General features: G+C 34.9%; 1 protein-coding gene across 1 annotated transcript in view; it reads right to left on the bottom strand.

Moving 5' to 3' along the window:
• Positions 1 to 15,618, bottom strand: part of LOC122804983 — an 817,331-nt gene that overhangs the window by 538,946 nt on the left and 262,767 nt on the right. Inside the window, exon 2 of the mRNA XM_044075229.1 lies at positions 11,791 to 12,063. Coding sequence (XP_043931164.1) covers positions 11,791 to 12,063 — 273 coding nt within the window. The remainder of the gene's footprint in view (positions 1 to 11,790; positions 12,064 to 15,618) is intronic.

The following is a 15,618-nucleotide window of genomic DNA, read 5'->3' as shown; positions in this document are numbered from 1 at the left end:
TGATATAGCACAGTAATGGACTTCAAAATATCATATTATGCTGCAGCTATATAACAGTTTAACACTTGAAGGCAAGTATCTCAACTTTGCATTAATTTCTTTAATCAGTTTATTAGTAAATACTGCATTTCTGAAGATTCTGAAAATGACAAATGTCTCTTTAAAACACAGGAGTCTTTCTAGGCAGACTGCAAAACATAATACCTCATTTCAGTATGCAAAAACTATGGTAGGCAAACTGCTTAGATTTTATGGCCCCTTTAACAGCTACCATAATGTCAAACAAAAGTACAATAGCAGAAATGCAGAAACATGCAAAACTGAACAGTTTAATAGTTGTGAAGATGAAAGTCTGAAAAAAAAATATGGAAAAGCCTTTCATAGGCTTGCCCTTCACTTAACCTTGAGATGCGCTGAACAGTATACAAAGCACTGAGAACAAAGATGTCATTGATACAAACAGATAAAATTTTGCTCTGAAATAGTTACTCTTTTTATTTTTTGGTCTATGTTAACAAGGAAAAATCTGTGTTCAGTTAAATTTGTATCATTCCCTAATATATTTAAGGTTCCATAAACTTACGAGAACTGTAATTAAACAATAGTTCTTCGATGAACTGGACTTTACACATTGCCTTCTTCTACAGTCAGTGCTCCTGAGCATATAGCAGAAAGACTGGAAGAAATCTTGCCTAAGGGTACATTCCCATAGATGCATCTAACGATATAAAATGCTAAAAGATGGTCAAGGAATTCAAATCCTAGCCCCTCATAAGTTGATGTCATTCATTAAAGGCAAACATCATTTTCAGACTTCAACACTCTCCTCAAAAAAGTAGAATGTATAGCAACTTTCTATTTTGCTTATGCTTTAAATATTATTTTATTTTTCAAATATTGTCTGTTTGTTTCAGTCCCTTGTGTCATGGAACTGATATAATTTAGTGACTCATTTTTGCTCAGTTTACCAATGCAGTTCCAAAGCACAGCATAAAAATGTCACAGTGCCAATGCATGTGATAAAAGCCGCAGAAAATTTGTTTGCAGTCTGTTTAAAACACAAGCAGACTGGTGTGTACTTCATGATGATTTTCTCACTGTTAAGCTTCTTCATGACTTCACATTCAAGAAAATTAATATTTCTTCTCGGTTTTGCTTCCAGCAAAATACCTCACATTGACTCTTTCATTGTTAAGGAACATAAACAAAGCCATCAAATCACAAACAAGAAATGTTTGATATTTGTATTGGCCTATTCTTTGACATGTGTCTACAGTAGGTTATACTGCTACAGCCTTACTAAATATTACATAAGTATAGCTTAATATGTTATACTATGTTAAGGCTTATATTTAAAGTTTTTTCTTAGCTTATTATGCATAAATTTTATACGGAAAGAATGAAATTATCTTTTTGGAATTATTTAGGAGTGGTCAAGAGAATGTTAAAAAATGGCTGTGCTGTGGTGATTTAAAACCCCCTTAATTTATAATCATATGCTAAATTAATCACATAAATCCCTCTCTACTTACAACTGGGTGTAGTCATAATCAGAGGTTTGGAAGTCAAGATTCTGAGGTATGTTATAATTTGTCAAATAAGTGGTGTCATAAAACAACAATTATGGTATAAACGTATGTATGTCGTCAGTTCATGTGATACAATTTGATTACGTGGACAGATAGTGCACAGAACACATCATCAGCTAATTAAAATGAATATGACTGGGACTGAAGCATACTGCTGTCAAACAGAAAATTATAATCATCTGACAATGTCTGAAGTCTGAATGTACAGTAATGTGATCTGATGATTAGGGAAGGATAGTAGCCTAAAATGTGTTTTTGCAGTGGATAAGCTGCATACCTCTCAAATGAATTGAATTTCTCACAATGTCCAGATTTTAAAAGCAGCAGTGGTACAGCGGTAGCATTGTTGCCTCACAGCAAGAGGTTCTCCTGTTCAATTCTCGTCTGGAGTGCCTTCTGTGTTGAGTTTGTATGTCCTCCCCATGGTCAAGTGACCTCCGAAAGACATGTGTGAATGGGCATGCCTTTGCTGAAGGTTGGGCATCAGGGTGGCAACTCGGTACCATAAAAATCTGCTGCCAATAATTAGCGGACTAGAGTTCCGCTGTGGCGACCCCTAACCAGTGCAGTGTGTTGAATGTAACTATGGAAATACTTAACCTTCATAGAAAGTCAAGTATTTTTGTTTCTTTCTTCATGTTAATGCACATAAAAAGAATAATTAAGTTTGACCCCTCAAATGTGGGGTACAAGGTGCACTTGCTCTCCATGCAGAAACACTGTTATGTGTGTAGTATAAGGTGTACTTTTGAAATGCACTGTGCGATATTTTTTGTACGTGGGTTTTAAAGTAAGAGAGTGTGTGTGTGCGTGTGTGTGTGTGTGTAATGCCCTTGTTAACACATAGTGGTGGGTAGAAATACTTAGGCTTGAACACTGTACCTTGGATGCAAGTGGCAAGGACCTGAATTCCCTACCTACCACTATTTGTAAAAAAATTGCAGATTTTTGCCTCATATTTGTTCTGTTCATCATAAAATTTATGGTTTCTGTATCTTCATATTTCCTTGCAAAGGTTTGTAGTGCAGTGGTGCACTGGTAGCACTGTTGCCTGACAGCTACAGGTTCTGTGGTTTGATTCTTGGCTGGGGTGCCTTCTGTGTGGAGTCTGCATATCCTCCCATCCCTTACAAAGATGTGTCTGGAATGTTTCTCCCTGCTCTGCTGAAATTTTGCTTTGTTTTGTTCCAAGTCAGACTACTCTCCTGGTTAACAAATGTTTAAAAATAACAGGCATTTGAATTTCAGACTTCATATTCTTCAGAAAGTACATGGTAAAACAAAACCTTTTATTCTAGCAATTGTCTAAGTTTATAACATGGATATTTGAAATTTGCCCATATTTTTGGGACTGTATTCCCCCATTATTGGCCTCGTCCAAGTATTTTGTGCTAAGGTTGAGAGCTGTGGTGAGAACTGAATTCACTGAATATGTTTTGCAGCTGTATTCCCACATTATTGGCTTTTTTCATGTGTTTTTTGCTAAGAGGTTGACAGCTATGGTGAGAACTGAATTCACTAAATTTGCACAGGGTCCCCCTGGGTTCAAGACGTGGCAGTGAAATGTATGGTGGTAACATAGCATTTTATTCTAGCAACTTTCCAACATTATACAAGCAATGTTTAAAATGTGTCCCTGGTTTTTGGCCTTTTGCCCCCCCCCAATAAATTTTGGCTTTTTCCAGATATCTTGTGCTGCAAAGTTCAGAGATACAGCTGAGTGATGAGTAGATTTTACAAGGAGCTGAGAGCTGCAGGGGAACAAAAGTTTAGTGCTGCTTATGCTAAGTCTGCTTGCATCGTTAATAGCACAACAGGTAGTGTACTTGCTTTTGATGCAGAAGGCTGTGGGTTCTACTCCCACAGTAGGGAGATGCATTGCTGATACTGTACTGTGTTGTAAAAGGGGTGGATGCTGCAGTCCTTTTTGGCAAAGATACCTAGTAACTATGAACCTGTTATCAGTTTGCTATCCATTCCCTATTGCGGTATTACTAGCTTATCATTTTTTTAATGCACGCAACATAGGCAATTTATTCTTCAAGGGCAACAGGCACTTTATTTGTAGATGAAACAATGACATATAAAGTTGTTTGCTAGCAGCAACCTCTTTATTAGTTACAGATTTCTTTAATGTGGATTTTACTACTTCAGAGATTGTGCATATTTACTGATACTGGTGGACTATAGAAGGTTGAGTAGACGTTTTATGATGGAAATGTTCTGAATTGGGCGGTTTTGTCATTGGTGCATGCATTTTGTTTCATTGTTTACTGGAAAAATGTTCAAAACCATAAATTTAAAATGCCCTCTAACAACTGTACTGTATTGTACAAGGAATATAATGCAATACAGTCAGGAAGGTGTATCAAAGAGCATGTATTTGTTTCATGTTCAAGGGGCCTATGATTTTGAAAACAGCCCAGAGTTAATCTTTATCTGCCACTGGCAAAATGTATTTTCTTTGAATGTGGGTTTCAATGCTGTTTCAATGCATGTGAGTTTCAAGGGCAGAGAAGTTTTAATGCTAAGTCTATTTTCATTGTGAGACTGCATTGCTTTGTTTAACAGATATCTATTAGGGTTTGTGTGTAAAATGCAAAATAAAACTTTCAAATGAAATCTAAATCATCACAGAATTAAAGTAGTATGCACATTACAGTGTTTATGGTAAATGGGGCAAAATAACCAAGGAATGGGATGTTGGAATGGCTGCAGGGGGGAGGCTCCATTCGACCATGATTTTGTGAGGGGGAGAAGGGTAGCAAACTCAGACAGCCCCGGCTGAACTATACCTCTCAGTTGTCCATATTTTTGCAGAATGAATAGATATTTGCTTCTTATTTTTGGTTTGTTCCTCATAAAATTTGTGGTTTTCTAGAAAATCATTTTGGAATGAAGTCACTAAATGACAGACATTGAGTTTCAGACGTCATAACCTTCAGAAAAATGCATGCTAATGCAAGACCTGTTATTCTATCAACTGTCTTAAGTTTATACAAGAGCAATTTTTAGTAGTGTTTGTATGTTCCCCCAATATATTCGGCCTTGTCCAGATTTCCTGCATTAAGAGGTTGAGAGGTACGTGCAAATCACTTTGTAGAATTAGGAATATCCAAACCTCTCAATTGTCCCCAATTTTGGCTCAAAATGTTGCTCTCCCCTAATAATCCCTCCTCAAAATGGCAATTTTGGAAGAAAATGTGGAGGGTTTACAATTATATATAACTGTAATGATCAGAGTTATAGATTACTTTTATTTCAGAAATGCATGTAGATGCTCTTATTTTTGTTAGCTGCTCAAGTTAACAATGTTAATATTAAAAAGGTGTCTCTTTTTTGACAGGTTCCCAGCTGTATTGTGTGGCAACTTTATATTTTTGCATCACATTTTGGTCTGTTTTTCATAAAATTGTGGTTTTCTGGCAAATTAGTGGCAAGTAATTAAAGATTAAATTTAGAAAATAATGGCAGACATTTGAGTTTCAGATTTTATACCCTTCAGAAAATTCGTACTAATGCAAGATCTATTACTGTTCTATTATCTAAGTTAATAAGAGCAATATTTAAAAAATTTCCTTATTTTTGGGCCTGTGTCCCACTTCTAGTTCTATGTATGGCTTTGTCCAGATTTCTTGCTCTGAAGTTGAGAGGTATGAGTGTCAGAGCCATCACTGTCAGCCAGAGACATTTCAAATTATGACATACTTGTTGCACCCCACTCCCCATTGTAGTGGCTCTGGATGTGTCCAAGGAAGGCAAGGAGCAGTTATGCAGTATAAGTGTGCAGAGTATTCCCCCATCCAAGGTAGACCACAAGTACGACCGTGGATTTTCATCTGTCCTTGATTTTGCAGAATGTTCTGGTTTTCTGTCAGATTTTTATACTGTTGATTTATGCTTCTTATTATTCAGGAAATGCATGCTGTCACAGTGCCCTGTTGCTCTGTTTTAGTAGCAGTGATTTAATGAGCATCAGGTAAGCTTGTTGGAGATTGTAAGATGCAAATAAGCTTTAATAAGCATACTGTTAAAGAATTACCAGCATTGAAAGCCTTTTCGTTGTTGCCATGCAGAGAATATTTACATAACTAGATAATGTATAAGCCTTGGGTATTGAAATGCATATGACAGTATTTGTAATAAAAGGACAGGATTACAGTATTTTCAGAAGCTCATTACATTTATTGGAGACTTGCAGTCATCTTTTGTTGGAGACTTGCAGTCATCTTTGCAGGCTTACCCGTAAAATAAACAGAATGCCAATCTATCATGTGTGGTCCATAACTTGTGCAGGAATCCTTTAAGCAATTTATCTTGAGCTTGTTTCTTGTTTGCTGTTCATTTTTTACTTTGATCATGTCTTCCCCATGAATCAAGTAGATAGTTGTGTCAGGCAGCAGGTCTTTTTTGGATAAGAAACATTTTTACAAGTGGGGTTATCACAGAGATTGCTACTTTCAGCATGTTACTTGGTAATTTTATAAAGCTGAATATAAATTATAATTAGAACTGCAGTGCAAGGAGTAGTGGTTTGAGTTGAGTGTTGCTTGTTTTTTATACTTGATTTTGATTGGCATTCCAGTAATGTATTTAAAAAGTAATTTATTTTTTCATGCCTCACAACCTGTTTCCATCTGGATATTAAGTAAGTTGTCATGTAGCCAATGCATTGAAATATTTTTTCTTCTACACTTCATTTTGTCTTGATTGGACTCTCGTAATGACTGTTTGGCACCCAGGGCAGCGTATTTAATTAAAGTTCCAGTTGTTGTGGTTTTGAGCATAGCTCCACCCCTTTCTGATTGGCCACACCCCTTCCCATTGGCCCCACCCATTCAGCTGTCTCCTGCAGCCCTCCTTTAATTTGAAGTCACCAGCCGCCACTGCTTTATGATTTAAAATGTCCATATATTTATTGTTTAAAGTATTTATTTCATTCATTCATTCTATCTTTCTTATCTGGGATTTTTGAAGCATCAAGTCTTAAAGCATCTAACTTTGTTTGTATATCTTGGAGATCTTTATCCCACAAAATGCTTTTATTTTTATACCAATCAATAATTTTACCATATAGGTAAGCTTTTAGAGCATCCCAAATTTGTACTTCAGAAGTTCCCTGTGTACTATTAAGTTTAATAAAATGTACTTCTGTAGTAAAGAAATCAATTAAATATTTCAGTTTAATTATGTAGGCTGGTATCCTTTTAATTTGAACATTAAATGTGGAGTTTAGTATAAAATCAAATGTTATGGAATTTTGGTCTGAAAGGGGACATGAAATCACTTTTGAGTTTAATAAGAAGTCAGTTAAGTTATTGAAAATGAAAACCCTATCTATTCTTGAATATGAATTATGTCTATGTGAGTAAAATGTATAGAACAGTGACTTAGCATCTATAAAGTTATTAATATCTTTTGTCATGTATGAATCTGAAAATTCATTCAGTAATTTAGCTATAGCTGGAATTTTCCTTTTACCATTGGTACTAGAGTCTTTTATGTCAGAAATGCAATTAAAATCCCCAGCAAGAATAATACTACCCTTAGAAAACTGAACTATATGTTCTATATGTTGTTTCACTGTTGTAGGTCCAATGCCAGGAATCCAATACATATTTATTAAAGTCAACATTTTCTTATTAAATTTTATAACAACTGAAGATAACATCCCTTTGTTATCTTTGTAAGTGTCAATTATTTTAGGCATAGGTGTTGTATTTTTCCATAGTATGGCCACCCCTCTTTTCTTTTGCGTATGTTCTGAGCTAATCAAATGTTCGTAAGATTTGGATTCCAATTTTGTGATATCTTTAGTTAGTAGATGAGTTTCTTGGATAAATATTAATTGAGAATTATGTAATTTAAGATATATATTCAAAGATTTTCTCTTACTAGGATAATTTAATCCATTGATGTTTAATGATATGCACTTTAATGATGTCATAAAACATTAATGTTCTCTGTATCTGTTGTTTAATAACTCTCCTTTTTCCCATATTTTATAAGTCAATAAAAATTGGCTATTAGGAATACAATTATAATTTACACATGAAACATATAAAACTTTTAGTCAATGAAATATATTTTTACCAAATTCAATTTTGTAAGGCTTGGTGAACATCATAATAACTATTAACAGAGACTTATAACATCTACTAATAACACAGTTAAAAACTCCTAATTTGAGTGACATCTGTCACCCAAATTGACCATCAAGCTAATAACAACACTCATCTCCTCTCCATCTAAATATATATGTTGTTGCATAATTTAACAATATAAGGTAGTATATGTGATTTAAAAAAGTTATGAATTAAAATACATCCATTACAATTATATGTACCTATTTAAGAAACAAATTAAAATATGTCAAATGTAGCTGTTTCCTATTTAACTTTTTTCAGATTTAAATCAAAATATCATAAAGACCAATCATATATTATACAAATAATACAAATGTTATAACTAATTCATATGCAATGAATTGTTATAATGATCAATAAGTAGATTAACCCCCTGTATCTTTATTTATTGTGCCAATAGCTAATGACACTATTTCCCCATTTCCATGTATCTGAAAACAAGAGCATTGAAAATATTGCATTATAGTTTCCCACTGTAATATGTGATTCCAATAAAGTCCTCAGTATTTTCTAGGAAGGAATGTATTCCCTTTCTTTCCTTTAAGACCTTTACTAATCTGAAACAGCTTCTATGTTTGTCAGAATATATCAACATATTAGTTGATATGGCAAACATTTGCAGCTGAAACTATACTGTATGCAGTAAGCTAGATTCATACAGAATATATTATGTTTCAATCATTATTTGTTTATCTTCTTTCTGTACTAGAATTATTCTCATTTCTGGTTTTTATATCTTGTAGAACAATATTAAATTCTGCTTAGGTCTCATGTAAAGATTTATTTTTTTTAAATATTTTAATAATGTTGTTATATATGCTATATGTTTGTTATACCAATTAAAAGAAGCTTAACTTAAATATAATATGACTATAAATACAAGTGTAAAAACATAATGGTATACATGTATCAAAAGTGCTCTGTTTATAAACACTCACAAATGCTTTAATATAACAGTTATATTATACAGGTTACTTAGCTGCAGTTCTTTCACTTGACCTGTAGATGGCAGTTGAGACCATCTATTCAAGCTCTTATCCAGCTCTGCCAAGCTCAGAGGTTAGTCTGTAAACGTCTCCATGGAAACAACCAACAGCAAAACAGGAAAAAAAGAAAGGAAAATACATTTCCCCATAATACCATAATCAGAGAAAACCACCACAATTATCTAATATGGGCTGTTCACTTATCAATACACCCACATATTCACATTTTTAAAGATAAATATCTAATAAATTACTCAAAACATATCAGGTCACTGAAAGGGACAAAACAAGAACCTTTCATATGTCTATTACCACAAATAGCACCACATTCCAGCAGCAGAGCAAAATATGAGAAACATAATCATTAATGTAACATTATGGCAACAATATCAATGAAGAGTATCTCTTCACAAAGAGACAGGGAAATAAAATGGCAAACAATTAAAAACAAAGAAAACAGTTTCTATTGTAACAAAGACCCTCATTTTCTCATCTATAAATCTCCGTATCTATCATAGTTCCCAAAATACCATAAAATTAAGTCCCCAAACATACGGAGCATTTATTATAGCAGGCAACAACTTAATATTAAAAGATAATAAATAAATGAATACATAAATAACTTTTACTTGCAATCATAATTGAGTTACTTTAAATAAAATAAACTAGACTAAATAATAACAAACTAGAAATACCATTAAAACAACTATGTACCATAAAAGGAAATTTAAGCAACAAAAACTCACCTGTTGAACCATTTCCACTTCCCCAACTTCTGGGTTAGTTGTTAAGACTTGGGTAAATGAAAGCCACTGTAAAATAGCTTAACTAATCACTTATTCTTGAGCTTCTTTTTATGTTCATAAATCTTCCAGGAACTGTTATCAGCATTTCTTTTAAGGCTGGCATTTGCCCACTCCATATCCTCTATTTTATCAAGTAGTTTTCTTGTTTTGACAAAGGTAATGGCAGAGTCTATGTCATCAAACATTTTTGGACCATCTTGGAGAAATATTTTTAATCTGGCAGGAAATAATAGGTGTGTCTTTATTTTGGGCTTTCTTTAACTCTTTTAGCATTGGCAAAAAAAGCTTTCTTTTGGCAATTACAGAAGATGAGTAATCATTATCAAAGTGTATGACATTTTCTTTATATTTAATAGGAGATTTAGCCCATGCAGTCTTTAACACTATCTCCTTGTCATAAGATAATAAAAACTTCACTATAACAGATTTAGTAGAATTGGATTTACCTTTTTTTGCAGTTGCCAAGGACCTGTGTGCTCTTTCTATCCCACATGAGAGAGGTTCAGGAAGCTGTAGTATATCAGGGAGCCAAGAAGTTAAGAATTTTTTCATATTACCTTTTTCACCATTATCAGGCAAACCAAAAAGTCTAATATTATTTCTTCTTGATCTATTCTCTAGATCATCAATTTCTGTTTGTAAAAAAGTATTTTCTTTTAAGAGAAAGTCTATATTATGATCATCTTCTTGAATTCTAATGTCCATATCATTTAGTGAAGTCTTTATACCAGTAATCTGTCTCTTTTCTTGCTTAAGGTCTTCGTGTAACATTTCCATTTGTTGAGAACATTTTTCTTTGAAGTTATCCAGTTTTACATCCATTCTATCGATTTTTGCTGTCAGTTTTTGTATATTAGATAATAGTGACTGAAGCTCCTTCTTAATAGTTGTTTCTTGAAGTGTAGATTTGGAGTAGCTCATTTTGCAGTCTGAAGTCCAAATATTTTCTCTAGTACTTTTTGGTAGAAAAAAATAAAAAAGTTGCCAAAATGTTTATATACTATCATAAAGGATGATTAATAGAATCCAAATATGTAAAAAAAAAAAAACAGAATTAGGATAGATAAATTCAAAAAATCCTGTCATAAATGTTCTGTAAAGACAGAGCAGAGAGAACGTGCTGTTACTCAGTGCTCATCTTGGCCACGCCCCCATCTGAGATATCTATGTTTGACAATTATTATATGCCTCGAGTGGATAAGTTTATATAGTGGAAAGACAAAGCAAGATTTTTGACCACCCAGAATTTTGCCCTGTTATACTGAGAGAAAACAGTAATCACAGCCTATAGAATGTCTCTTTCTTTATACTATCTTATCCTTTTGTCTTTTTAGGTACTGTGGTGGTGGTGCTGCGGTAGCATTGTCACCTCACAGTTTGATGTTGCCCGTTTGATTCTCAGTTAGAGCGTCTTCTGTGTAGCGACATGCGTGAATGGGCGTTCCTTCATTGAAGGTTGTGCATTAGGCCCGGCAAGCCAGTACATAAAAATCTACTGCCAATCATTAGCAGACCAGAGTTCTGCTGTGGCAACCCCTAACCGGGAAAAGCCGAAAGACACAAACAAATCCTTTTGTCTTTTTAACAGCTCCTGCTACTTTTCAACTGGGCTAAGGGGAACTACATATATAGGTTAGGTTAGTACTAGGCTAACTGCCCTTGTGAGCCATAGTAAGTCTAGACAATTATCTCTTGTGAGACTCAAACCCTGCACCTTGTGTTTGTAAGGCAAACACCTTAACCATTAGGCCAGCTACATATTTCACAGGAGAAGTACCAGTCATTTTCATTTCTGTAATGCTGGGAATACACATGGCTACAACTGTTTTCTGAGAACTGAAATTATGAAATAAAAACTCAAGAAGACCATGCTCTGCAATATGCTGTGCTCTGAGGAGACTAAACTATTTAACTGTAGGCCTGGATTGTTTTTATGCAGATATTTTAAAATGTTTGCTGTCTTTATGAATCTGCAGAAGCACTAATGTTCTAACAGTAAAGCCTCACAGCAAAAAAAAACAAACAAAAAAAAAAAAACATTTCTAGCTCACTAGCATGTCTGCACAGATACAGAATAAATGTAGACTGAACTTTAAAGCTATACCAATGTTTATTGTGTTCTGAAGAATCTTACATGAATGCGATGCCGTGAACAGTTTTAAAAATACCTGCGCAATTAAAAGTCATAAAGCTGAAACCACAAACAGTATGAGGTTTAGAGGGTAGTAACATTGTACTTAGTTATGAAGACAAGCTACCTTACCAATACACTGAAGCCTTTGCTGCTTATTGGGGTCCTTTGTTCCAATCACTAAGGGAAGAAAGTGTATCTCACAGAGTCCAACCAACAGTTCCTCTCTTCGGACTCGGTTCCTTGAACCTTCAGGTTCTTGGTTCCTTGAACCTTCAGGTTCTTCAAGCTGGGGATTTCTTCTTGCCCTGTTTTTGTTTCCCTGTCTATGGCTTCGACCAGATCTTTTTTTCAGTAGATTCTCACAGCGATTCTTCAGCGCTAAGGTCATACATTCGAGGTGACCTAGAAAATAACAGCAGTCATCTTATTGCTTTACTCATGATAGTTAAGTGATCATTTTTAAAGAAAGACTGACTCAGGTATTTGAATTTGGTTTGCATGCTGGTCTGGATTAACATAGTTTTAATGAAATACTTATTGCCCAGAACATAACATAATGAGATTTTATAATTTTCTTCTGAAAGAGCACTTTGATACAAATGTGTTGTATTAATATGTGCAGTTGCAGTGAAGTAATGCATTCTTTACATTAAATCAACTATAATACTGAGAAAGTCACAAGAGAGCAGCACAACTGCAGGTAAAGCATTATAAGCAGCAAGAAAAATGGAGAGATGAAAAGCCAGCAAGCAAAGGAGAGTAGTATTGCTGAAATTGAATTTATCCTCAAGTCTTGGTGAGTACCTTCATGAGATGGGCCCTGTTTTTCACAAAATCTCACCAAGACGACACTGATATATAGACTGTATTTTATATAGCATATATCATGGACAGAAGTAGGTCAACAATTAAAAAAGATAGCTGGATGCACAAAACCCAGGATGAGAAAGTGCCCAATCCTGGTAGGTGCACTGGTACCAAGACTGAAAAAAATGACAGTGTAGAATCCATAAAATACAGAAACATTCCTACAATGGGGCCACGCCAAGCCCAGGGGGAGGATGGCCCCTCTGTTGTAGAAGGAAGTAGCAGTCCACAAAATTCAAAAAAAACTGATAGGCCAAACAAAAGCCATAAAGACGATAAAGTGGACTACTGAGGTAAGAAAGAAATTATGTATTGTTACTATTATGCAAAAAGCCAAGAATTTCCAGATATTCAAAAAGATTAAGACAGAAATTAGAGGAAAGAAAAATACTTCCACAAGAAAAACTGTCAGAAGCCTTGTGTTCATTAATATAACAGATTTGTGAAAAACAATATATAGACCAAGAAACTTTGATATGTTTGAAAAAAGAAGCATCTGAGGAAGTCTGAAAATATAAACAACAAAACCAAGAGATTTTTGAAAAGTATAAAAAAGAAATATGAGCATGGGAAAGAAAGAGAGATTTGATATGGTGCAATATTTATGTAAAGTTGAAAAGCCAAATTAATCAATATAAAAAAGGCATTCCCAAAGATATTCAAAGAGAAATACAGGCAAAGGCATCCAGATTTGGAAAATTTCACAATAAATAAAAATAATATCACAAAGAGGAAATGTAGAAAAGATGATCAGTAAAGTAGAAGTTAAAAATAATAGAAGCTGAAGCTATGGAATGCTTGTGAAGTGAAGGATTTGGTGTAGAATGTCTAACACAGGTTACATCACAGCATGATGGAATAAGTGCCGAAAGTAAGGAGAAACAGGAAGATCAGGAGACATCTGGAGAAGAAATATGGGCATGGGAAAGAAAAAGATATTTAATATGGTGTAATATTTATGCAAAGGAGAAAGCAAAACTAATCAAAACAAAAAGAGCAGCACCAAAGATATTTGAAGAGAAATACAGGCAAAGGAATCTGGACATGGAAAGCTTTACAATACAAAAAAATAAGAGGACGATGAAGAAAAGTAGAAAAGAAAATTAGTAATGGAGAAATTAAAGAAATAGAAACTGAGGTTATGGAATACCTGCAAAGTGAAGGATTCCGCGTATAAAGTCTAACTCAGAAAGCACCACAGCAGGATAGAGCAATAGACAGCCAAATTAAGGAGAAACCAGTGGAACGGGAAGCAACTGGTCAGTTGCCATATGAAGATATTTTGGAGCCTTCCACAGGAAACCAGTATAAATGTTCACTTGAAGCTGGACAGCAAGGGAAGGAACAGGAAACTGTGGCAACTCTGACGCACTCAATGTTGAGGAACGATAGGTCAGTGAGTTCCCATATGACAGAACAACGGATGACACAGGATGAAATGGAAGAGGATATGCTACATGAAGATGCTACAGGACTTTCTATAGAATGCCCACAGAAAATGGATAACAAAAAATGTGCCCTCAGTTTAGAAGAAAATGAGCTAAGAGAAGAGTTGCTTGAGTTAATAGAGATAGATAGACATATTAAGATCAATGAAAGAAATAGACTGCAGGATGTCAATAAAACCCAAAAAGTTAGAAATTTGATAAAACAAATGAACACAGTAATTAGGACTGTCCACAGAGATCCATGGGGTATAACAGAAGTAAACAGGATATATTACTGTGCAGTTAAATTAATAACAGATAAAATTCTACCACAAGAACACAGGGTAGTAAGGGAAAGGAAGGGGAGAAATCAAATACCATCATGGAAGTATCGAACAGAGAAAACTATAAAGCAATTAAGATAATAAGTGTCACTGTTAGAGGAGTATAGAACAGGGAAGAGATCAACAAAAATATTCAGAAAGACATGATAAAAGCAATGCGCAGTATAACAGATATCATGCACTATCACAAACAATAAATGAAAATTATCATCACAGGCAGAAAAACCTAAAAGATACAGAGATAAATATAAAGGAAAAGTACAAAATAAGCAATTTATTGATGAACCAAAAAAGTTTTATAGAGAATTGGGAAACAATATTTTTCCCAATATGTATTAAAAGTCTGCTACCTAGCCAGGTTATCCAGCAGCCATACCCCTCTTTAGCCCTGCATAACTCGTTCTCTTGGCCTTGCTTACCCACCTATAACTGTAAATTGCCCCTTCCTCTCCCTCTCCCTCTATAAGAGCTATCTGTGATCTCAGTCTCTCCCTCACCCCAGCATAGCTCCTACACACTTCTTTTTTCCTTCCAGGCTAGCTCCCTCTACTAGTCCTGCTTTATACTTTCACCTTTCTTTGTCTCCCTGCAATATTTCCCAAGTACAGCTCTGTTGTACTAGACTGCCTATATACCTATTATTTTACTGCTGAAATCCTTTACTTTCTGCCCTTTGCTACCCCTCTTCTTCACCACTTCAGATTATCTCACCCTACACTCACTCTTACTTACCAGTAAGGTGAATTGCAGTAGCCTGCTTCTCACTGATTGTTCTCTCAGACTCTCTCCTCCTTACCTGTCTGAACCCTGCAACTGTTCCTCTTACTCTCTGCCTCTTGCTCTTGATACCTTTTCAACCCCTCCACTGTCTCTGTTTTTCTTTTTCCCTCCTGCTTCTCATTACACACTAATAAGTTACTCCTACTAGAATCTTGATCACCTATCCTAGCCTTCTTTGGCCCTCCTCTACTCCACCTGCCTGCACCTAGTTCCCCCTCCCCTTCCTTCATCACTTCCTCCACAAGTCTATTTATACCCAAAGCCCTGCGAGGTGCCATCTTTACTACTGGAATTACTCCTCTGGCTGCTGTGTGTTCTTCCTGGCTGTAGCGTCTCTTTCTTTCTACAATGTAAGTGTGTTCATTGCTGTTTTTGTACTGAAAGCAAACTGTAATATGTCGAGTGATTGCTGAATTCCTGCCTAGCCTGTTAAAACACAATTAAGTTATTAGGTCACTGTTATATTATTGTGGGCTGTTATTTCTTCAACTGTTTTAAATTTCTTCTTTATGCTTTCCGACATTTATTTTTTGTTTGCT

The sequence above is a fragment of the Protopterus annectens genome, chromosome 6.part0, assembly GCF_019279795.1.
Source record: "Protopterus annectens isolate FY-2018-M chromosome 6.part0, PAN1.0, whole genome shotgun sequence".
In the NCBI taxonomy this organism is placed as follows: Eukaryota; Metazoa; Chordata; order Ceratodontiformes; family Protopteridae; genus Protopterus; species Protopterus annectens.
Note: the sequence above shows the minus strand (reverse complement) of the source record. Positions and strands in the feature narration are given on the sequence as shown.